At 38.5% G+C, this 25191-nt stretch overlaps 1 protein-coding gene and 1 long non-coding RNA gene across 4 annotated transcripts; one reads left to right on the plus strand and one right to left on the minus strand.

Annotated features, from left to right (window-relative positions):
* Positions 1 to 403: 403 nt before the first annotated feature.
* NDUFS1 (NADH:ubiquinone oxidoreductase core subunit S1) lies at positions 404 to 14541 on the plus strand. 3 transcript variants are annotated; one of them, XM_026114211.2, is made up of 19 exons: positions 404 to 560; positions 940 to 1093; positions 1323 to 1414; positions 3059 to 3166; positions 3638 to 3714; positions 3880 to 3961; positions 4071 to 4201; positions 4957 to 5142; positions 5496 to 5630; positions 6034 to 6148; positions 7164 to 7309; positions 7933 to 8061; positions 9280 to 9409; positions 9926 to 10086; positions 11776 to 11930; positions 12538 to 12713; positions 13466 to 13600; positions 13802 to 13874; positions 14188 to 14541. In XM_026114211.2, the coding sequence occupies exons 2-19, from the start codon at positions 1030 to 1032 to the stop codon at positions 14277 to 14279; spliced, it is 2187 nt and encodes a 728-aa protein (XP_025969996.2). In that variant the 5' UTR covers positions 404 to 560; positions 940 to 1029; the 3' UTR covers positions 14280 to 14541. The 3 variants fall into 3 exon arrangements, with proteins under 3 accessions (XP_025969996.2, XP_064371319.1, XP_025969911.2); XM_064515249.1 differs by having other exon boundaries at positions 1016 to 1093; XM_026114126.2 differs by having other exon boundaries at positions 1026 to 1093.
* A 1947-nt stretch (positions 14542 to 16488) lies between these two features.
* On the minus strand, positions 16489 to 23290 carry LOC112991943 (uncharacterized). The gene is made up of 2 exons (XR_003261387.2): positions 17664 to 23290; positions 16489 to 16982 (listed from the first exon to the last, which is right to left on the minus strand). It is a non-coding gene; the product is annotated as an uncharacterized LOC112991943 (long non-coding RNA).
* Between the last annotated feature and the right edge of the window lie 1901 nt (positions 23291 to 25191).

A 25191-nucleotide genomic window follows, 5' to 3' on the forward strand; every position in this document is an offset into this window, starting at 1 on the left:
GGTGTCCATCCGCAAGGAAGGGCCGCGAAATAGTTCCGCACAGGTTTTACACCGCTGTGGCGCAGGCCGCGCAGCGGACGAGACATCAAAGATGCGGAGGAGGGTCGGAATAATAGACTTGGAGTTAATGATCGGGACTGGGAAGCTTTTCAGGCCTGCAAGTTGCACAGATATTTTGACGCGTCCCGTCCCTCTCCCCACCCTCCCCCCCCCGCCTGCGGGCACCAGCGGAAGTTGCCGGAGATGGCCGAGGCGAGCAGCGGAGAGAGGCGGAAATTGCCGAAGGCGGCGCGACCGACGGCGAGGCGGAAATTGCCGAGCTGCTCCGCTCGCCCAAGAGAGGGCGACGGAAATCCCCGAAGCCGCTCGTTCCGAAGATTGCCGACGGCGCCCTCCAGGAAGGGGCGGGAGTCGCCGAGGCCGCCGGCTCCGGAGATTGCCGAAGAGGGCCGCGGGGAGCGGCGGAAAAGGCCGAGGCCGCCGCCATAGAGGCTGAGGCAGAGCGGAGCTGGGCTGCGGCGGGCAAGGCCGAGGCGCCGCCGCCCCCCCGTCGCGCGCAGGTAACGGCGGGCGCTGGGCAGCGGCCCCTCAGCGCGGAGGGAGGCGAGACGGTTACCGGCACCGCTGTCGGTGCCCTTGACGGGCTCCGCGGCCGGCCGGGCCCCGCTGGGGCTTCGGGCGGGAGCGGCGGCCGAGCGCGGCGGCGCCTCCAAGGTGACCCCCGCCGCGGCCGTTAGAGACGTTGGCCGCGCTGAGGCGGGCCGTTGCGAGCCGCTTGTCGTGGGGACTTGCACCGTTTTCTGCATCAGGTCGCCCTGTACGTGACGTAGCTATGACATACCTGCAGCCGTGCGAACAGAAACACGTCTCTTCTAGTTCAGCAGGGTAGCTTCTAAGTCCCCTGCTAACATAGGGCCGTGTTCTTTGCGACTGTTGCAGAAATTTTTACTCCGCCTGCTAGAAATGTTAGAAAACACTTGAAATGGTACAGCTGCGTTACTGTTTTCTCCCATAGCGATTATCAGCATCATGCTTCGACTGCCCGCTGTCCGCAGGACCTTGGCCAGTGTTGCCCAGCCGTCCAAAGTGTGCGGTAAGCATCTCTATGTGTGTGTAGACAGCAATATAATTCACTTGTGCATAACTTCCTTATTAAGGGGCACGGGTGGGTATTCTTTATGCAACTCGGGATTTTTTGGTGTGTTGTTTATAGAACTGACATTATCTCAGTGTTGTATATCTGTAAGGTAAGGAGTATGTGAGCTGGCAGTTTGCACTTAGCAATAATTGAACGTTTTGTTTTGTTTTTCTGTGTCTCTTAGGGCGCACAACTGCCACAGCAGCCAGCAACCAGATAGAGGTGTTTGTGGATGGTAATCCTATATTGGTGAACCCAGGAACCACCGTACTTCAGGTGTGAGGAATGGCGTGCTCAGTTTTTCTTTGGCTCCCCACCTCTCCTTTTTGTTTTGCAGCCTGCTATCGTAAAAAACTTTGCATTTTTTCTTGCAGTTCTCTGGGGTTGTTTTTGCTGTCCATGAAGTAGTTTCATATGGCAGAAATCATTTGGCGAGTTCGGTGTTTGAGAAAGAAGTATCTGCTGTGGCTGAATGAAAGAAGAGGTGCACAGCTTGAATCCAAATTGCAGAAATGTCTGTAGTGCAATAACAGACTTGCATAAATTCTATTTAAAATTCTAGCTGTTACAGATGATGGTGTCCTTTTTGAGTTCTGCTCAAGACTTATGAGAATTATTGCATCCATCTGTTTTTTGTCTGACGTGAACTGAGCTGGTAGTCCTTGAGAACATGTTAATTTTGTGCCTTATTTATTTATTGGAGCGATGTCTCAGGCAAACAGAGGATGTTCTCTCTTAAGTTACTTGTTGATACAATTCAGTATGCTGCTTCTACAATGCTTTTTTTCTTCTTCGTGTGGGAAGAAATGGAACCTGGCTCTCCCAGCCTGTACTCATTATTGTGGCTTTCCAGGCCAAATATTAAGTCACTCTTTTTCTAGTCTACCTTCTTTCTCAGCAGCCATTAAGCGAAGGGAAAGTATAATTAATTAGAACATTAACATCTACAATCTGTATTTATTTTAAAATACAACCTTGGCTCTCTGGATACATGTTACTGATTTATTTAGGCATTAGAACTCCCCAGGGGCAGTCTGGTATAATATATTTCTTAAATGCTGGGGGGGGGGGGGGGGAAGTTATTTACTTATTGCTTACATATTTAAATTTTTATAGAAATCGTCAGAAAAATTAGATCTTATTGGTTCTTTTTTAATCTGACTGTGCTCTGCTGATTTCTGAATGATGGCACATGCCCATGTTTTGAATTTGGCAGTGTTTGTTGTAGCAGCTTTAGTACTATAGCATAGGTTCCATCTGACATGGGGATTTCATGAAGGAAAGGGTCCTTTCATCTGTTCTGCAGAGATCTGTTGTCTCTGTCCTCCTGTCTCTTCTTCAGACATGGCATAGAAGAATGTTTCGGTGGCTTTGAGGTACTAGTGAATCTGAAGAATGACTATGGTCCAGTATTTAAAAAGTCCAGTGCACTTATAAAGAGTATACACGTTATTGAATCATCTAAAGTTAAGCCTGTTGTTGTTTCCTTTAAATTTTTTCAAATATGCCTTTTATGTACTTTTCTTTAAATTGTGTATGCTGTCTCTAAAAAGGTTTGGTTTTTTTTCCTTTTTGCACTGGTGTCCTATCTAATGAAAAGAATTCTCTCTCTGCTTGGAGGAAAGGAAAGAATGAAGGAGAAGACAATTTTAATTTCCCCAATCAACTATGCATTTTGGAAAAGACATCATATTTACAGTTCATAACTTGACATATTCTTGCTTGATCACAATTTCTTATTTTTTTCTGCAAAAAATAAAAAATTGTAGCTACTTCTAAAGGTGAAAGGTTGAGCGCACTTTATTGGTGAGAACTAAAACTATTGTTATTTGAAAAACTGAAGGACTTAATTATACTTATGAGGTGGAACTGAAAGATCTAACTCCAATTTAATTTTCCTTTGTTTCTTCTTCTGTATAGGCTTGTGAAAAGGCTGGAATTCAGATACCTCGTTTTTGTTACCACGATCGTCTCTCTGTCGCTGGAAACTGTAGGATGTGCCTTGTGGAAATAGAGAAAGCTCCCAAGGTATTGTATGGTTATTATAGGAGTTACAGTTTTCTGCTGTGCTTAGAGCTTAGTTAAAATCTTGTAAATAATTACTTGGACAGTCATCAGCACATGCATCTTTGTAATTCAGCTGCTGTGAGCAAATTTTCCCTCTTTCCCTCATCTAACTTCATCTCAGTGTTATGTACAAGGTTATGCTGTTCCACAGTGATTGTCTGCTTTTTGGATCTGTGGATCAGAGCCATAACTTGGTTCTTAAAGGCAGTGGTGGAATTAACCTTTCTATATAGCAGATTAATATATATGACTTTTAATAACTTCATATTGGGTAGACTTTCTTCTTTTCTCCTTGCAAATGCCTTTTAATTTCTACAAAGTGTTAATAACATACCTATGTAAGGATTTGGTGGAGGGGAGTGGATTGTTCTTACTGAGAGGAGATATGTTGTATTCATGTATGGTTTTTCTTCCTTGTTATGATCATTGCAGCCAGTGGCTGCTTGTGCTATGCCAGTGATGAAGGGTTGGAACATACTGACAAATTCTGAGAAGTCCAGGAAAGCAAGGTACTCTTTTTTTATTATTTACTTATTTATTTTTTTATATATATATATTTTATATATATTTTATATATATATATATGTTTAAGCTTCTTGTACCTGATTAGTTGTACCTGCCTACTTGTTAAATGGTGAAAAGTTGACATTAATTGTAATTCTTGAACCCAACAGAGAGGGTGTGATGGAATTCTTGCTGGCAAATCACCCGCTGGACTGTCCTATCTGTGATCAGGGTGGAGAATGTGACCTACAGGTACAACATCCAATTAAATTTTGTAGAGTTATGTAGTAATACTCTTGTCTTGGGCGAAACTGTACTTTCAAGCAACCTGGATATATCTATTTTTTGTTGTCTATTCTAGGATCAATCAATGATGTTTGGCAGTGATAGGAGTAGATTTAGAGAGGGAAAACGTGCGGTCGAGGACAAGAACATTGGCCCATTAGTCAAAACAATCATGACTCGGTGTATACAGTGCACTCGATGTATCAGGTAACGTCCTTTATTTTTCATTGGAGAGAGTACTGAATAGGAATATTTATATCAATTTGTTACTCATTACTTGTGAAGAAATACTACTGGGGCAGGAAGTTTTTAATTTCTTTTCTCACTGTACTTTTCTGACTGAGAGTTTTATTTCTGGTAGGCACTGATAACTGGTTTCCTAGAGCTACTGAGCAGCTGTCATACAGGAAATAGAGAAAGAGAGAGAGATGGCCAATACATGAAAGCAAAATCAGAATTCTACAAGGCCAGAGCCAGGTCCATGTTTTTATTGCCAGAATAGATTTTAAAGCATTAAGTGACTTCCTCAGCAATAACTGCAAGATTTATTTATTCTTTGCAGCCTCTGGTAGTCATCTTTATGCTCATCTGTAGTCCTGAGATTCTACACCAGCTAAATGGAAGAGAATACGAATACCTGCCTAGTTCTAGAAAGACCTTTTTAGTTTTAGCTAATTTTGGGCTCAGACTGTGAAATTCAATGACCACTGAACTGGTCTGTTTATTGATTTTAATCAATAAACTAGGAAAGTTTCTGCAGCCTCATCTTAATGAAATTCTGCAGATGGATAGTTCTGCTTGTGATGGGACTTGCTAATGTATCTAAATAATTGCCCTCTTCTTGCAGGTGTATGAACTGATGCTAATATTTTACCTTAAGAAAATGAGATAAGAGTTGAAAAATATTCTGTGTTGCTGTTGTACATTCCAGATTTGTTTTTCATTCTCTTTGCATCTACCAGGTTTGCTAGTGAAATTGCAGGGGTAGATGACTTGGGAACAACTGGAAGAGGAAATGATATGCAAGTTGGTACTTACGTTGAAAAAATGTTCATGTCTGAGTTATCAGGAAATATTATTGACATCTGCCCAGTTGGGGCTCTTACCTCAAAGCCATATGCCTTTACTGCACGTCCATGGGAGACGAGGTACGTACCTTAACTCATATCGAAGGTACAAATTTCTCTGTATTTCTTACATGTGCTTTATCTTAGAATATGTCCACCTATGATATTAAGAGTTTTCTCTGATTTTTATTTTCTGCGTTTCATTATATACTTTTCTGTAGACTGAATCTAATACAAATTTTGTTACTGAAGTAAGGTTTGTCTAAAGAAAAAGTCAAATTCATCAACAGTAATTGGTGAGGGTATTATTTAAAATATCCTGTGAAACTAAGCTCTTTTATGTATATCTAAACTTTTAATGTTCGTTATACAGTCTATTGTTTGTATCCTTGTATACAAAAACCTGCAAATGGTGCATTTGTTCTCCTAAACAGGAAGGTAGAGTCCATTGATGTTCTCGATGCAGTTGGAAGCAACATTGTGGTGAGCACAAGGACTGGAGAAGTGATGAGAATTTTGCCAAGACTGCATGAGGATATCAATGAGGAATGGATATCTGACAAAACAAGGTGTGCGGGGGTTGCTCATGTGCCGACGTGTGGGGTTTTTGTGCGCGTGCACATGTTAGAGACACTTCATAGTGCCAAACACGTTGACAGTAGTAGTGACCTTTGGATTCTGCTGTTAATATTATAAAGATATGGTAAAGAGTAGCTGATGAAACATACTTTTAATACTATAATTGTAGTTAATGCATTTGCTAATATCTCCTTTTCATAGATCTTTTATTACAGGAACTTTTTTGTATTATGTTTTTGCTTGTTTTTGAAAAGGAAAAGTTAAGCTTTCAGTGGAAATGTTTGTCATGGTTCTCTTCTCTAATCATTGCAAGCTGTTAGAAAAGCCCAGTCTTATGAAATATTTAGTATACGCTATTATCTTTGCTTTTTAATGTTAGTGTTGTTCACTCAGGTTTGCCTATGATGGTCTGAAGCGTCAGAGGCTTACTCAGCCAATGGTCAAAAATGAGAAAGGACTGTTTGTTTATGCCTCATGGGAGGATGTATTAACTCGTGTTGCTGGTGTGGTAAGAATAATTTTCAATATATGTAGCATGAAGTTAATTTGTAAAGCTGTGCATAGTATTGTAATAATTAATATGAAAGCAACTATATAGGAAAGAGCTTTTTTCCCCCTTAAGATTAGAGGGAAGAATTTGACTTGTAATCTTTTAAATATGAAATGTGAATTTCCTAGTTCATGGATTAGACTATCTGAAGAACTTTGTTTTATGATGATTTTGAGAACATGAAGGCAGTGAATAAATGGAGCATTGGGAGAGAAATTACTTTTATTTAAATAGGAAAGCTACTTTTTCAGAAATCCATGAGGTAGCCACTCTCCTGAATTATTCTGATTTATCTGAAGACTTTTTAAAATTTATTTAGACTGTGCTATCACCATTTTTGCCATCAAAGCCATTAATTCTGCATTGCTTTTGTCTGAATTGTGCTTGCCTCATTGCTTTTTCTGTTTCGTGATTGATTCTGCTGCTCAAATGAAGTGCTGCGTGACCACTCTGGGTTTTGATTAAAAAATATATGTGGGAGGAAGTAGAATTGAGTAACTGTAATTGAACTTTCCTCAAGGATGTTCAGGTTCTTTTTTTGCCTGTGGTACAGTAGCAGGGTTTGTTAGAAAAACTATTATTATACCTCCTCAAATACTACCTCCAAGTTCAGTTTGCTACCTGAGCTTGTATTATGAAAGTTTATTTTCTGTCTACACAGTAGCTTCACTAAAATAAAAGCATTAACTGGTCTTCCTCTCTTCACCACACCAAATAAAAATTAGTCACATTTGAGCAATAATTTAAGTGAGAGACACCTGGATACAATAAAAAGAGTTAGGCTTTGCTTATGCTGAGTTCTGCTTATGTTGGAGCTGCTTCCTTGCAGAAGTGAGATACTGCTGATTAGTTTCTGTTACCCAGTGCGCTACTGGCTTTGGCACATTCTAACTTAACAAATATTTACTGGAGTCTAATGGGAATTTATTTCAGCGAGGTCTTTTGCTGGTGTTCATGCTTTTTTTCTTTTTAGCTCCAGGCTGTCAAAGGTAAAGATGTAGCAGCAATTGCAGGAGGACTGGTAGATGCAGAAGCACTGATAGCGCTGAAAGACTTGCTGAATAGAGTAAATTCTGATCAGCTGTGCACTGAAGAGGTCTTCCCTACTGCTGGAGCTGGGTGAGAGTTCAGGCAAAGTTTGTCTGTAATTACTGTATTAATAAACTTTCCACTCTGTGAAACATCTCATAAGATTCTGAAATCATCAAGGATAACAATTACAGGTTTCATTAGAATTACAGTAGTCATTCGTAGAGAGTACTTATTGATTGTGAGTAGAGGCATAGTCTACTACAGGAAAGGTTGCACGCTTTATATATATTAATGCTGCTGTAGTTCAAGAGTAGGTTATTCAAAGCTAGTTATATGCTCTGTTGTAAAATGAATAAGTTAGCCAGAGTCTACTTCTATTAACTGTCTGGTAGTTTTCACAACATTATAATAATCTTGTAAACTCTGATAGTAGCAGATGAAGTCTGTGAAGGCTTAGAATATGTGTAAATGGAGGAAATACCTACACTATAATTTCTTTAACATTTGTTGTCTCTGATATTCATGAAAGGGAGGAGTCTCGCTTTTTATTTGGGTTGGTAATTTGGACAGGGAAATCTCTTCTTTCTCTTTTTTTTCCTGGTACAAAAAAATATTTTGGACACCTATAGTCTTTACTTCATGTCTTCATTCTTCCCCTTTACTGAATTTTCAACTTCTTGCTTCTTCCCTTCTTATGTTTTTTGTTATAGCACAGATTTACGCTCTAACTACCTGCTTAATACCAAGATTGCTGGAGTGGAGGAGGCAGATGTCCTGCTTCTGGTTGGCACCAATCCACGCTTTGAAGCACCGCTTTTTAATGCTAGAATTCGAAAGAGGTTTGTATCCTTGGTGAATAGGCATGTGAACACATCTGCACTTGCCAGAGTGCTCAAGTGAAGCTGCAGGCAGTAATTGAGAACATTCATCCGGACAAGACTCCCTTGATTTCGTTCACCTTTTAGTAAAGGGATAGTGATATATATGTAGACAGAGGGGGGTCTCTTTTCCCTGAAATGTATAGTTATGTTTTGTTCATTTCCACTGTGACATTTTACATAAATTCGTATACTCAGTCATTTATTCATTTGTTAAATTACACAGACCTCTCAGATTTTCTGTCTTATAGAAGTTTGTTAAAGCATATTCCTTAAAGAATAATGTTCGGAATCAGTTTGCACAGTGCTGTTTTTTTATATTGTTATGGTAAGAAACCAGACTTAGTGGCTTAGAAGCAATAATTCAAGTTTTTTTGGTAAAGAAGTAATACAGTTTTCCAAACTTTTGAAAGTTTGGTTTCCCAAACTTTTGAAAACATAACTAATTTATCATAAGAGGATGTGTCATCAGGAGATAACTGAGCTTTTTTTTTAAAAAAAAAAACAAAACTCTGCTCTACTTACTGTTCTGGGTCCTTTCAAAATATATTTTTTTTAATCTTAAATTGCTATTTTTCTCTTAAAAATTTAAATTTGAGAGGTTCATGTCTTTTAACATCTGTGCAATTAGAAGCAGTAAAAAATGCAAAATTCCTAACCAGCTAGTTTTCTTTCTATATATTAAGTAAATGGATTCCTAAAAGTGTGAACACTGTCATATGCAGAATTCTTTCCTTCTGCAAATGACCTTAACTTCAATTCTGAAATAACCAAGTTAGATCAAGCAAAGGAATAAACTTAATAGTAGCTGTAGGCTTTTTTCTACCTAACTCTGAAAAAGATGTCTTAAAGTTGTAGTACCTCATCTAGTGCATTCCACCCCCCCACCCCAATTGGCAAAAGTTCGAGGGGAGGAGGGAGTTGAGTTAGGAAGTTCTCATATAAGGTAGGTTGCGGTACTGGACTTGGAATGTACGTAGAGAACTTTCTTTGAAAAAGCTTAAACTTGCTTAGCAGTTGAAATAATACTAAATTGTGTGTTACCAAAACAGAGACTACCATTTAAACTGCTTTGAAAGAATTTGCATCCTATTTCTAGTTATTGCTAAAGTTATGTTAGTGGTTTTGGTTGACTACAACTCTGCATTTCTTTGATTTTTATGTTTGCTGTGTTTTCAGTTGGCTTCACAATGACTTGCAAGTGGCCCTAGTTGGCTCTGCTGTGAATTTGACCTACACATACAATCATCTAGGAGATTCACCACAGATACTCCAGGATATTGCTTCTGGAAAACATGAGTTTTCCAAGGTACATCCAGTTTAAGAATGTGACTGTTAAGAGTTCAGATGCATTAAATAATCTGCATTACTCACAGAGATTGAGTTGGTGAGAAGTACCTTGTTGTATTATGGGGCTGTTTGCTTTTAATCAACTGCAGAGATGAGACAATGATTAGTGTGCACCAAGTGTTGTGTGTGAATTGTTTAATGTGTTAATATGTTGCTTAATGTTGTGTATCAATTGTTTAATAGATTCACGCATGTAAAACTTTCTAGTGTGTAAAACTCTGGAAATGTGACATGGGCTGTTCCAGCCACTGTTGTTTCCACGCAAGTGTCTGGTTACCAAGAGTATAGCGTTGTACTGACGGGATAGCTCACTGCTCTGGTAGTGATCTCAGCTGTATCTCTAAATGAAACAGTGACCACTTCAGCTCTGTAGCTTTGCTTGGAAGGCTTATATAGAAAGTACAGGACTTATTACATTATCTGCACCAAGAATTGTCTTCAGAGCCTCAGAATTCTTGATTCTTGCCTTGCACAGGTCCTCGACCAGGCCAAAAAGCCGATGGTGGTGGTAGGTAGTGCAGCCCTTCAGCGCAGCGATGGAGCCGCTATCCATGCTGCAGTTTCCACCATTGCACAAAATGCTAGGACTAAGAGTGGTGTTGGTTCTGACTGGAAAGTCATGAACATCCTTCACAGGTATGCTTTAAAGCTCTTTTTGGGAGCCTTTTTCATTCACTTACGCAGGGCCTACATGTTACCACAAAGTATTTGTACAGATTTGTTTGTACGCATCACAAGAGCCTTATCAGGTTAGAACCTATAGAGAATAAAAAAGTAAAAGTACAAGGTAGCAGAAACCTTTTATAAAAAAGGGTTTCTTGACCTGAAAACATTTCAGGCTCTCTGTGAGATTCTATTAGAGATAACTTTAAATGTAGAATTAAAAAAATCTAGAGGTTTAGAATACAAGAGTGCTTACTAACATACCAGAGCATTCAGTGGGATGCACAGCAGACTAATGCTACTTGCTAAATGATTACTTCTATCCAGAGGAAAAAGAAAACAACCAAAATATCAATAGTGTCTTACTTAAATGGCTTCTTATAATATTTCCTTCACTGTGCAGTTTCTTAACTAGTTGGTTTGCTTTGATGCAGGGCTTTTGATCTTAGTTACTCAGTTTATCAGGATACTATTCCTGCTAATACGTGAGCTTCTCTTGTGACAGTCCTTCCCCACACTGTTTCTAGAACTCCAGATCTGTCTGACTGTCAAATTGACAACTTCTTTAAAGGAAAAATGATTTCAGCAAATTTAATGGATCTCAAGTTTGGGCACTGAATGCCAAAAGCATTTTAACTGATGTCAAGAACAGGGCTTGGTCCTCTGAAGAAAAATTGATGTAAAACCCTGCTAGTGAAACTGCAACACTTAATACCAAAATATTGATAACTTAAAGAATACTCATGCTACCTCTTTTTACATGTGGTGCTTTGCAGTCTTTCATATTATCAAGACTTTTGTGCTCTTGGTGCACCATCCTCTCTGCCCTTATTATAAAGAGCAACTTAATTTACTCAAAACTGCTTGTGTGCCTGTAACAGATAAATGTGAGTAGCAAAGGGCTCAAAGGCATAAAAGTCACATTTGGATTGTTTTTAGGAATCAAACTGAAAACTACAGTTGAAGAACTTTAATAAGGAAAAATCCTATCTTGTATAAGAGGAGAAACATTTTTCAATTTATTTATTACAACAGTAACATTCTACAAAAAACCTTTTTTCTGTAAAATATAATAACAAACCTGGTACCTGATTATGCAGTGTAGTGCAACACTGGTTCTTTAGAAAAGACTTCCAGAAAACAACAATGGTTTGGTTCTTTCTTTTAAGAGTATTTCACCATGTGAATAAATGAATAGTGATGAAATGGTGATCTTAGAGGTCTTGGCTACTTCAGAGTGGCTGATGGTCCAGTAGTTGATCTTTAACATGCCAAGTGAGCGCCCTAAATAAAAGTCCTGTTGAGCTCAACTTTATGACTGAAATGTGAACCTTGGTGCTCAACATAAGTGAGCTGTCTGCCACTAGGATCTGGGCTGATTTCTGCCTTTTTTTGCTATCCCATCTTAAGTCAGAGAGATTCCCAGTGAAGCCTTCAAATGGCATCAGTTTGTCAGATGCAAAAACCACCTGATATTCTGTCAAATGCTCTGTCAGAGTTCTCAACTGCCCTTATGCTGCTTTTTTTTTTTTTCCTCCCATCCCATTACAATTAGAGTTCCTGTGTCCCTCTTAAATATGTAGTCAAAAAAGAAGCTAGGTCTGTTCTGATGGGAGAGGGAGAATTATGAAATAAATTGCAGTAATGTGTTTGTTCCTACAGGGTTGCAAGTCAGGTAGCTGCTTTGGATCTGGGTTTCAAACCAGGAGTGGAAGCAATTAGGAAAAATCCTCCCAAAGTATTGTTTCTCTTGGGAGCAGATTCGGGTTGTATAACACGCCAAGATTTGCCAAAGGATTGTTTTATCATCTATCAAGGTAATTAGTAGATGTAATTTAAGAAATGCTGCTGTCTAAAAGCTGGAGAGTGAGCCTAAACAGTGGCATATTCTTACAAATATATATGACCCTTTGATAAGTTCTAGTCTTTATTTTCTGCCAAGAAATTAAATTTCTGAAACATAACTGAGATACTGATTAACTGTTTCTTAGGTAAAAATGAGAAACTGTTGATGACTAATAAGGGAATATAAACCAGTTGAGTTTGCTGGAGAACCTTGCCTCAAACCTGGCAAACAAAACTGCATTGGTTCCCAGCTATTTTATCATACCAAAACATGGCCTTATCTTAACTCATCAAATATCCTTGTTTCAGCAGTCCCCACAAATGCGCTCAGGTGAATGACTATAGAGTCTGAACTACCATTTACTACTGCTTGTAGTGTGCTTATTTTCCACAGAGTAACAGACAAGAAGGACTTCAGAGCAGTCAGCCTAATAGGTTGCATATCACTAGTTATGTAAAGCTTAGAAACCTCTTTTTACAGGGAACACAAGTTCTGTATTGCTAGTAGAGCATTCCTCTTTAGTGTGACATACTGATGGCTTTCAAGATCGTGAACGGTTTCCTCTTTCCATCCGTTAGGACATCATGGGGATGTGGGAGCTCCCATGGCTGATGTTATTCTCCCAGGAGCAGCATACACAGAGAAGGCAGCCACATATGTGAATACTGAGGGTAGGGCCCAGCAGACAAGAGTAGCTGTAACACCTCCTGGGATGGCAAGGGAAGACTGGAGAATTATTAGAGCCATCTCTGAGGTACTGTTCTAAATTGCTGCCAGCAAAAGTATACTGAGTGGTTAAACTCCTTTTACATTGAAAACTGTTTCCAGTAAGAGATACATTTTCAGGGAAATGCATGCTTAAATTCTTAGGGAGAGATGTTTTGTATTGAGTCCATTCTTAATTCTGTGGGGTAAATGCTACTGTTTCCTTTTTGAGACTACCACTAATGTAGCTGCTGTATGCTACTGGAATGCACAATGGGTGAAGTGTTGTCTGCAAATTCTGCTGGTCTTTGTAAAGTGTTTTAGAGCAAACTGGTGGGAGGATATACTTTCTTTTTAGAAAGAAAACAACCTGAACTCCGAGAATAGTATAGCATATCATCAGATAAGGTCAAAAACATGCTTACTAGTCACTGAGAACAAGATGTATTGCTAGTTGCATCAACTTTTATCATGTTTGTTCATGAGCTAGGGAAAGAACAAGCAAGACTGCCTATACGGAAGGAGAGAAGTACTGCTTATCTTTTCTTGTCTCCTCTCCCGCCCCCCCTTTGTACAGTGAACAGGACAGCACAGCTTTTAACATGAGGAAGTCTTAACTGTAGGCATTAAAAGCTCAAGAGAGTGCTAGAACTCTGCTTTAGTTTGTACACTGTAACTGCTTAATATTTTAGGAGTGTAGCTTTCTTTCTGGTTTTAATCTAGGTGTTACAGATTGGTAATTTATAATACTGTGTATTAAACCCCTAGACTTGATGGCATTCCTTTTTGAAATTATTTTAGCTGGCTGGTATGACCTTGCCTTATGAGAACCTTGATCAAATACGGAAGCGTTTAGAAGAAGTATCTCCTAATTTGGTCCGATACGATGATGTGGAGGAGGCTAACTACTTCAGCCAGGCAAATGAATTGTCCAAGGTAACCAAAACCAAAGCACTTAGTTACGGTTGAGCGCTATTACATAGCTTGATGCTTTTTGTAAGTAATGGACTTGCTGCATATATAGTTCTGTAAGCATACCTTGAACTGCAGTGAATGCATACTTCACTAAAGAAATGCTTTGGCAACAAGGTCCTGTCACAAAGCTGACTCTTCTTCTTTTTCCCTTTCCTGCCACAGTTAGTGAAGCAACAGCTCCTTGCTGATCCTCTTGTTCCACCTCAGCTCACAATTAAAGACTTTTATATGACAGGTATGTAGAGTACAGCCTTTTTATTATGAAATCTGCCATACATTTCAGTTTGCTTTAGAGTATGATTCTCATGAGGCATTTAAAGCTTTTCACTAAGATGTGTAAGAGGCGACTCTTCAAACAAAACTTCCCAATAAAATGATTTGGAATTTGCTTGAAGTGTAGGCTTAGGCTGTTGGACTGTATTTTCAACTATGCATTTTTTATTTGTACAAAGTCCTGTTTTAAATCTCTTGCATACTGTGTTTGGGTTTATATATTGAAAATGAACAGTTAACATGCTGACAAGTGTTTGTTGTTGTTTTTGTTGCAGATTCAATCAGTAGAGCATCCCAGACAATGGCCAAGTGTGTGAAAGCTGTTGTTGAAGGTGCACAAGCAGTAGAAGAGCCATCCATCTGCTAGATAGTAATCAAACTGCTACCAACTCCATCCAAGTACTTGTTGCAGTTATCTGCTGTGACTGCTATATATATATATTTTTTTTTTCTTTCAAAAACCATTTGCTAGGCAGTGGTATTTTTCATTCCTTCATTCACATTTTCATCAGTTCAAGTAGTCCCATAATACAGGACTGTTGTGTCTGGAGAGAACACGCAGCATTCAGCTTACTGTACCTGGAGGCAGAGTACATGATTGTATACAAATAAATTATAATACTAAACAATCCATTATATATGTAATTCATGTAGCCCATGCCTCTTGCATGAAAAGAACTTTTTTTAAGCAACTCAGAGTCAGAGTTGATGAGAATAAGTTTACATGGCCAAAAATAGAAGATTGCAGCTTTCTTCCAGAGTGTCTAGGTATTCTAATTTTAAGCACTGATGAGCGTGTGAAGATGTTATGATGCTCTTTGAGAGCAAATTATCCCTTTTGGAGTCAAACATACCTGGTTTATTTCGGAGTTCAGACCTACTACTGCTGTAGATGTTTGTATGTTTCTCCATTTAGTTGCAATAGAGAAACTATTAATGGGGGAAATAAAAATAATTTTTATGTCATGAAGAAGAACAAGCAATTTTTGCAGAACTCCTTAATATTAAACTGCTCTTAAAACTTAGCAAAAAGACAAAGGCTTTAGCAGCTTTACTTGCATGAGTTCAAATACAGAAAGGATCTCAGAATAGTTTTTCTGTGCAATGGTCCTTTTATAGCAGAGTGGGAGTGGGGCTGTGGGAGTTTTTGGTCTTTTTTTAATGACTTCAGAACAATGATTTTTCTCCTCTTACTATTTTGGTTAATGTCAGTTTAGAAGAGGGATAGCTTCCCCCTCAACTGGATACTAGGGTAGTAACAATTTAGAGTAATCCTTCCAGGAATTCTCTGCTAACTGGAATGGTATTGGAAAGCCATCTCTTCCAAGTTTCATTAAAAAAAGGCCAAAAACCAACTTTGCACTACATTTTTCAGTATGGAATACTACTGAGCAAATGAGAACTCTGCTTTAAAAGTTTTAGCTTTATAAAATTCCCTTATGCTCTGTCTCTGAAATTTGTGAGTAACAGGCAAGTAACTTTGTAACAACTGTTTTCTTTCTGCCTGGGAGTTTATCCCAGTGTGGCCCAGTCTGCTTTTATGCTAGCCTGCCAGGTCTTAAATATTGCATGTTTGACACAGCCTGCCTTCTTCCAGGTATGAGCAAGGTCAGTTTTCTTGGTGATATAAAATAAAAGCAACTACTCACTTCTATTAAGAAATATCACCGTGCATGTTAGTGAGACATCCTGATCTACAGTAGTCTATTTTTAATGTGGCAGTGCACAGAACCCATTTAGCATGTATGTTCGTATCTGTGACTAATACAGCATAAAAACCTTCTCATCACCCTTGTGAAATGTTACATCTCATGAGGGGGGGTTGGTAGAAGGCAAAAGAATGTGTATGAGAATGTATACCAAAGCAAGCAGTTGGCTGTTCTCGCAGATGGTAAGATTAGGAGGAAGAGGTGCACCTGAGTCCCATGTTCAGTAAAACCTTTGGTTCTCAGGTTGCTAAGGAATAACCCCCCCCAGAAAAACTCTCATTGTACAAATACTAAGAGGAATAATTTCAACTGTCTAACAACTCAGTCAGTCTTTGTGCTTCTTCACTTTAAAGTTTATAAATGTCCAAAAACTTTAGAGATTTTTTTTTTTTGCCTTACATGCCTTAAGTGGGAGCTCTGGCACTAATTACTTTTTGTGTTTTGAAAGCTCTGCATTCTTCATTTAGTGCTTATAGGTGATACTTATTTCAATTCAAGAAGTGTCCAGCCCTTATCTCAAGGATATAAAATGCCTCTCAAAGATGAAAAGGATATGAAGCACATGTGGTTGTGCTGTCTGTTCTGTTTCTACCCTCCTCCCCACCTAACTAGTCACCTACTATAAAACTTTCAGCCAAATTTGGTGACAGCAACAAGGCTGTCTACAAATTTGGGTTCTGGCAACTAGACAGTAAAGAGAAATCTAAATTAGCATTCTTATCAACCAGGTTTACAGTGTAGCCTTTCCCTTATCTGTTGTTTGCTCTGGTGCCTGGTGGACATGTGGACTTTTGCCCAGCCAGTGGTGAAGGATAGCAGAGGGCTGCAAAGGAATGGACAGAAATCTACAAAAGAACAGGCTAGTCATGCAACTTAGTTTTTTTTATTTTAAAAAGAAAAAGTCTACAGTTAGTGCTAATACTTGCTGGTTCTGAAGCTACAACCTCTGATTAAAGCAGAACATTATGAAAATAAGGCAATGAATGGCTGGGATGATGGGAAATGAACCCTATCAATATATTGCTCTTTAACAGTCACGTAAAGTAAAGGCTTATTTAGGTAGGTGATATGTTACATGAACAGTCAGTTCTGTGGCTGCAGCTAACCTCTGCATGCAAAGTGGTGGCTGCATTTCCCCAAGTTGTGCTTGGGGATCAGGGATTGCACGAGGGACTGCAGTACTTTATTGCAGCACTAAAAGCAGAACTGAATTCACCAAATGCAGCCCTGGTACCACCTGGTGGCCAGCTGGCAGAATTCCTCACTGGTTGCATGGCCGGCTGTAGTGCAGAAACCTTAGTCTTGTTTTCTCCTTTACGCTCCTGCCTGCACAGGCAGCATGAGAACGAATAAGCATATGCCTGGAAGAAAAATGTGTTTAGTCATTAAGTATCCTCTTCTCTCAGCATAGCACTATGTAAACATAGCTCTTGCACTCGAGCAATTAACTCCCCCTGCCAAACATGGCTTAGGTTAAACCTTGCCCTTATGTAGTCTTGTCTTCAACAGAAGGTTGTGGGCAGAGGGGAGGGGGAAAGGGTCTGTTAATTTAAGGTAAAACCCTACTAAGGCATGCATGTTTTTAAGCAAGCTGGGGCTGGGTTAACACTGGCAGTCAGATTAAAGAGAAACAAGCAAATGCATCACCCTCCGCCCCATCAAAATAGCGTAGGCAGGCTCTTAGGCATGAAGTATGCAAGCCTAAAGCTACGATTCAAACAAAGCAAAAAAAAAACCCTATTCAATAGCCGCTCTCCTGGAAGTACTAACACATCCTAATAATTCCAGATGGAGACTGCTTTAAATCATGGACAATTTAGTAAGCTTCTCAGATACAAAGAAACTACAAAATGTGGTGCCACATGGAAAGTGAAGTAAAACAGATATGTTCTCAGCATGCCTTTGAAACCCCCCGCCCCGTGCCATTCACCAAAATATAGTTGCGACTGCCTTGTTGTTAAGTGTATTTTAAAGTGTAGCTCAAGGCAGAAAAGGAAGTGTATATAGTATTTCCTAGGAAGTGAAAAATTTGGAATCAGTACCTCTTCTGAGGCTTGATAGCTTCTTGCAAGGCAGTGGCTGCTAGCCGTCCGGGTAGGGGATATGCTCTATGTTACTGTTGAAGCCATACAGAGAAGCAGCTAAAGTCACTGAGTTAAAGGAAAAGAGCAGAGCAGCAGCCTGGCATCAGCCCTAACCCAAAGAGAAAAGGTAACAAAACCTAATCTCCATTCCTGTACTCAAACATAAAATACTCCAAACAATGACTGAGCCAAAACATCCTCTCCCAATACAAGAGAGTCTCTTCATTCTTGTTTTGTTGTCCCTGGAATGTGCAATTAAATGAAATCACCTTCAGTGAGAAGGGGTGAAAGACTGAATCTTTCAAGGCACAGACAGGACTAACAAGTAGGCTGATAGACGAGGACTTGATGGTGACTACTATCATGGAAAAATGCAGCAGTAAGTAGGGAGTTATGGACAGCACCTAAAAGTTGAGTACTTCACTTACTTACAAACAAAGTGAGCTATTTATCAAGATTACATTTTATGGAATAAGTTCTCTCAGAGTTACCAGAGAAGTTGTTCAAGGCAGTAATTCCTATTAAAAAAATCTTACGTATACAATTTATCTTCTTCAGCTATCTGCATATAATGTCAATGAGGCATAGGTACCTTTGGGAAAGAAGGACTTAACTATTTACAACAGTGGAAAGTCGCAAGGAAATGTTTTGTTCGGAAACAAACCCTGAATCCTTCACTGTGTGTGAGGGCTTATACAAGTCATGGTCCCGTAAGGTTTTTATCCAAAAGACACTTTACAGTAACATATATTAATTGATGGAATGACTGTTGGTGATGTTTTTCAAAGCACCTGGGTAACCAAAGCACCATGCAGCTGAGCACAACAGAGGAACATCACCAATAGATTTGTAAGAGACATACATAAAACCTTGCCATTTAAACGCTTTATGAGTGGCTCCATAATCAGCACAGCCAGCTATATGGAACACACACTCTTAATAAATATTTTCCTCTGGCTACATGCAAGCATCCATTCTATCAGACTGCCTAATGCTGAAACCTACTGAGATTTAGAGACCTTTCCCTGGTCTAGCCTCCTCGTGTAATGAGACATTCTAGCTGATAGAGACATCCCTCTAACACGAATAGTGAATTTTGAATATGCTCAACTCATATTTCAAAGAAATTTTATTTCTGTCTTGTCACCTTCTGTGCACCTGTGTCAATGTTTGAAACCCATCAGAAATGAAACTAGCGCATCAAAAAAAAATACACAAGAAAAGCAAAAAGCTTCATATATAACAAGTAACTTTCAAAATTAACTGGCATGTCATGACCCTATGAACTCATTAAACCTTATGCTTGGATGTTTGCTAAACTCTGACTATTTCTGAAAAATACTGTCCTGTATGCAGTTTATTTCAGAATTATCCATCACATGATATTTTACACCGTTCTTCAAAGCATCTTATACTGGCCACTGTAAGAACACTAATAGATCACAGATTTGATCCAGCATGGGAATTTTCATGTTTCTAATTTGCAGTGATGACCAAAACCCACTGTAACCTGAATATAAAAGTTACTGAACTAAGATCACAATTACAGTTAATGAAATATCAACAGAAAAGAGCAAATAGTCCAGTAAAAATACAACAGTATATTTTGAATTAACAGTGGGTTTTCTAGTAAAATGGGACTATATTAGAACATTCTGCTAAGAGAGTTTATTCCATTAATTTATTTTTCTGTTTAAAGAAGTCTCCATAGATGCCCGACATGTACTCTGGACAACCTGCCCACAATTAATAGTCTTACTATTTTGTCTTTGCAGGGATTTATGAAGACAATACTATTTATTTAATGGAGATTAAAATACACACTGATAATGAACAGCAGATTAGTAATGTCTCAGTTAATGACTATTTTCAATTCATTTCACTATCAATTAATTATATTATCATGCAATAGCTAGCATACATCTGCTCCCAACTGGTTAAATAGTTATGCAATCTTATTCCTACTGAAATCAGCATCAATATTCCCATTGCTGTAGTGAGCTTTAATCAAGCCCCTAAGATTCAGGAAAACAAGGATAGTCATCTGTACTTTGTGTAACTTTGCTATATCACGTAAGTTTAGACCTCAAGGCCACTAAAGTCAAGGGAAGGACTGGGGCCTGAGCAAAAGGAGTCAAGCGGAGGCAAGGGCTCAAATTACCAGCCAATACAGTTATCCAACATAAAGAGCTCCACTGGATTAAAGGGTTTTCTTGCATATATTTTACAGCACGTTCTGTCCATTTACATCTAGTATCTTCATGAGCCCTTCTCTGACTTAGTATTATCCAATTCCTAACGAATGGTAGGGGAACAGACTCCAGTGACGGTTTTAAATAACTACTCTGCTGATCTACTAGGTCACTTGTCAAGTTCCTGCAAGAAGAAAATAACCTCATGAAGAAAATAAGCCTCCTGACGGTAATACCAGATGGCCACCTGTGCTTTTTCTACAGTATGCAGGGGCACCAAATGTGCAATCTTGGTTACTCCTACATTTCTCAGGGCAACCCCAAGCCTGCCCTGGCTGCATGGAAGAGGGGTCTGCAAGGTCCGAGCCAGCTGCCTGGCCCATGCAGGCTGGTGGGACAAGCCAGCTCCACCAAGAAGAGAGACAGAGTGGCATTTCTCAGGCAAATGTGCACACAGAGCCTGTACCCTCACCAGTTCAAGATAGTGAGGGCAGTATCCAACTGCACATGAACTTTCAGCATCTGATTAAAGGTACAGCTAGGCAACCTCTTTCAAACGTCTTTCCAGTAGTTTCTTGTCTATTGGGCATCACTTCTGCACTAGTGAGATTGTCTTTCTTCCTAACACTGAAAAACCCTCTGCTATTTAATCTGTGAAGTGCCTTGCAATAATTTCCACTTAAAATGTGTTAATGTTTTCTGGGAGAATGCCCTAGATGCTAGAAATTTTTTTTTTTTGATAATACACTCTTTTTGTATATAGCTAGTAAATGATGTATTTTCATTTATTTATAAACTAGAACTTTTACAAATGATTGCAAATGTTTTTTGAAAGCATAAAAATACATATTTGCATCTCCAAGAGGCCTCTGCACATGCAAAACTCACCCTACTCCTGGCAGTAGTACTGTGGAGCTGCATTAAAGCTCACCTTCCTTGGTCAGTATCATTTCTTGCAACAGAGCTAGGTTAGTCTTGCAGAAGACGACTTCTCTGCTACAAGTCAAGCACTTTAAATGAAGTGATGCAAAATGACTTGGGTCCATGAAACGTTTGTCCTACGCCTCCAGCTGTGCTACCTGCCTTGAAGGAATGCATTAAAAACACAGGATCTAAGGGGTTTAGCAGCTGAATGAAGGAGCTGAATATGTCGCAACTTGGGTGAATTTGCTAGTGAAGACAGCTCCTCAGACTACAGACCATGCATTTGGTATAGCGACTCTCTCTTTGATGTCTGGAGAAATGGCAGAGAGCGCCCTGGTTCTCAAATACCTACGACTGCCGTACATAGGGTAATTGAAATTCAAACATGTTAGAAGCAAGCACTACAATAAACAAATTTTCATGTTAAAGAATGTTGAAAAATAAGAACAAGCATTTCTCAATACTACTAATATGCTGGGCTTTAATAGTTAGCTTGACCCTGGAACTTACTACAAAAACAAACCCACACAGAGAAAACGGCTGCTCAAGACATTATGTAGAAGAACGCAGATTTCTTATTTATTTATTTTTATTTAACTCATCACACATTTCAATGTGCATGATGAATTCACTTCAGTGCAACAATATCTTGAAATACAAATTTGGCTCTATGTATAAAAAATCTCTAAGGATCTTCTACTACATACTTAGGGTGGTTCCTCCCCTTCATGACATTCTCATCTATTTTAAATAAGTTGCCGACCACTTTTGCAAGCTTTTGAGGACACCGTAACTGTTTTCCCATGCGCATGTCTTTAAAGGAAGGATAGCAAGACACTGAGATCATAACGCTACATGCTGGAAACCCAAGACTTCACCACCTGCAAAAGCAGTCTAAGTCACGCTCCAGAAATTCTTGAGATCGGCACTTGGGGTGCCTATGACCTCAGGAAACAGTCAAGTTCATTTCTTGATGCAGCCTCTCTGTTCTTCTTTGAGTAAGTGGTATGCAACCTAGAGCAGCTATTCCTTTAATATCAGACTAGCAAGGCTTATTCACTTATTCTCGATGTCACTACTAATGTCAGTAAGACACGAGCAAAGTATGTCGCATGAGCTAGAAACTAGCGATCTGGGGGACATTAATTTTCTTTGACCACTCTGTGCTACACTTGCTAGCCAGAGCAGTTAGTCTAGAGATTTGGCCACAAAATAAAGGCAGATAGACCTATTCCTTAATGGGGAAGTGTAATCTCCGCAATTTAATTCTTTGTTTTGCACAGGGGATGTTTCTTGCTTTCGGCTTACACACTTCCCTTGTACAGGAGTCATTGATTCTGATTTGCTCTCCAACAAAATTTCAGAGCGCTGCTCTACTCTATCAAAACAACACACCTTCCAAGTTAAGAGGAGAGTCTTGCCCATAAAAGTAATCTTTCCATTTTTCTTTTTTAATTCTCCATGAGTAAAGCTAGCAGAATTTGTTCCTTAGGGTGTTATGGTTAACATTCTGTTGTGATCAAAATAATTCGGCAACAGAAGTAATATTTGCAATTTTTAGTAGATTACTGAAAAGCAAATCCTTTTAATGTTCTCAGATAAATAAACATTTTTAAAATAAACCCCTCTGTTCTTAGTGCACAGATTTACGTTTCCTCTATTGAGTGATTACAGAGTAGTCCATGTAACTAAAAACTAGTGAATTTTTCTTCATCATTTTGTCCTCCTTAAAAAAGGTCATTATTTTTGTACAGGCCACTCAAACATATCCCCTTTCAGTTTTCCTACTCCAAACTAGATTCAAAATGTTTCTCCTTTCCTTTAGCATTAGGCTTCTGGCTTTGCAATTAACACATATCAAACAGATCTCAGGATGTCACTAAAACATGTAACACACCTATGATGCATGTTTAACTTTATGCTGCAAGTAATCCTATTAAAGTCAGTATCTGCAAAATCGAATGCATGCACTAAAGAAAGGCGTTTATATTCCTTCTATACACAGGTTCTCAAGTGCTTTCAAAAGCATTTCTTTTACATGTTGCATCATCTGCATCCTGTATAAAAAAATACTGATACTCGTGTGTGTGTGTATAGTCTCAAGAGTACCACAGAGATACCACAGTGTAGACTAGTTGTTCAGGTTATCTTTCCCTTTATAAAACACTAAAGGTCTGTGAGAAAGAGAACTAACGTGAATTATATTTGAATTATACTGAACTACTGGATTATAGTTAAAAGTACCAATTCTCTTGTCTCACAGAATGCTAGATATAAGAAGTCGCTTGGTGCGGAAACATGAGTTCTGTACCCTAGCAAAACCCTACTGACTTGGTAAGCATTATATTCAAGTAAGTACTGAGTGATTCTTCAAACACTTCTGAATGATTAAATAGGCCTGCAAGCATTTGCAGAACTAGGGTCTAAAAATTTGGCCCTTTGTTTATTTAGAATAAAAGAAAAGGAAATACTAACCTGTGCTAAGTTTGTTCAGCTTCTGAATCCATTGGCACTGGGGATAAGGTATCAACAGTATTGTTACTAAATTTTTTTTTTAAGCATCATCTCAATTAAGGCCAACATTTGTAATCACTGTCATTCCTGTAATGAGTTCTAGATATCGTATATAAAAGTATTTGTTGTTTAAACATTTTACAAAAGGAATCATTGTATTTCACATCTCATGTCTCAAAGCACACAATAATGACCGGAAAGATTAAAAAATGCCCTAATTGTCCCATTACTTCCACATAAACTTTTAAAATAAGATTTAGGAGCAACCTATTTTTTTTTTTTGGTTTTCTAATGTCAGAGCTGAATAATGCATTTAACGGATTAATAACCTGATACAGAAAAACACCTCCCTTACAACAACTCCATAGAATGCAACGCTCTAGATTATTAAAACATGCCAATTAGACTAACCATAATTAAAAAAATAATCCAGCCAAAACAAAAATTATGCACCTTGACACATACATCAACTGGCTTTTAATTATGCCTTAATTCGAACTAATTTATCTAAATAAAAAAACCACTAAAAAACACACAAACTTCTCTCACTACCCTACCTAGGGAAACCCATAAAAAGTACGTTTTCTAGAGGGAATGTACCTAAATTCAGGAATTAGAAAGTGCTACTTTAAAAAAAAAAAAAAAAGATTACAGTAACTGAGTAGTATATATATTTTTTTCAGATTTGTCACAGGAAGGGGACGAGGGACAGGGACGGGAGGGATAATACATTAAACTATTCAATAGCAGTTCAATAAGCCTGTATCACCTGAATAATTTTTACAATGGAAAAAACTTAAATACAGTTTTGCATGTATAGCTCATTAGTTTCCTAATTATTTCCTCTTCCTTTAGGACAAATAAAAAGGCATCTTAGTAGTTCATCTCTGAACAGGACTGTGCAGAATCCCACTGCCAGAAACATTATCAAAGGTCTACTGAATTCAGTGATCAGTGTTTTCACCTATAGATACACAGTAGCATCTCACACTGTTTTGACAGCATTTCATAAATTTTTTATAATCTAATAAAAACATCTGCAAAGAAAGAAAAACACAACAGCCATTCTATATTATAAGACATTGTAGTATAAATTAATAGTATTTCTCAACTCTGTAAGAAAGAAGCCAGGAATAATAGTATTCATAAATATCAGGAACAAAGCCCCCAAATCAGAACAATAACTTAAAAAGATTCAAAACAGATTTTAAAAGACTGCAAAATGCTTAGAAAATATTCAAAAGAAAACTCAACTATTGCCTCCAAATTTCTTGCCATGAGCTTTATTTTTCACATCCCATCCTGAAGGGCAGACAATGCTAAATTTATGACAGCCTAGCATAATTTTTCAGATATATATCACAGGTTCCACTCACTTGCATTAAATCCCCCATGGCTTCTCTACACGGCCTCCCTACACTGCAGGAGGAAAAAAAAATAAAATAAAATAGCTATTTTTTTTCCTACCTGTACATTCAGTCTGTTTTATTTACATTGCCTTGAGAGAGAGAAAGAAGGTAATGATACAGTTCTGCCAAACTATCCCACAGCCGTTCAATCTCAGCCGTTTGACTCAGAAGAGCAGCAAAAAAAGTTACACCAACTTTCACATATTCACATTAATTTTTAGAACCATCACTCAAAGACAAAAAAAGTTATCAACTTTAAATTTCAAAAGTTACAGCAAAATAAATAGAATTTTAATTTTTACGGAAAAACAAAGTTACTAAAAATACATTTTTGACCATACCTCCTTTATATTTTTTTTCCAGAAAGATGATCTTAACTGGTTATAAAGAAAATTATTTCTTCAGCCACATACCTCTGCGCTTTATTTTTATTTAAAGTAAGAAGTT

The sequence above is a fragment of the Dromaius novaehollandiae genome, chromosome 7, assembly GCF_036370855.1.
Source record: "Dromaius novaehollandiae isolate bDroNov1 chromosome 7, bDroNov1.hap1, whole genome shotgun sequence".
NCBI classification, from domain to species: domain Eukaryota; kingdom Metazoa; phylum Chordata; class Aves; order Casuariiformes; family Dromaiidae; genus Dromaius; species Dromaius novaehollandiae.

Excerpts from the sequence above, each read along its gene's own strand:
- NDUFS1 (XM_026114211.2), top strand. The coding sequence starts at position 1,030 with ATGCTTCGACTGCCCGCTGTCCGCAGGACCTTGGCCAGTGTTGCCCAG. Across the intron at positions 5,631-6,033 it reads TGGATATCTGACAAAACAAG|GTTTGCCTATGATGGTCTGA; the intron begins GTGTGCGGGGGT and ends TTGTTCACTCAG. Across the intron at positions 13,601-13,801 it reads AGGCAAATGAATTGTCCAAG|TTAGTGAAGCAACAGCTCCT; the intron begins GTAACCAAAACC and ends TTCCTGCCACAG.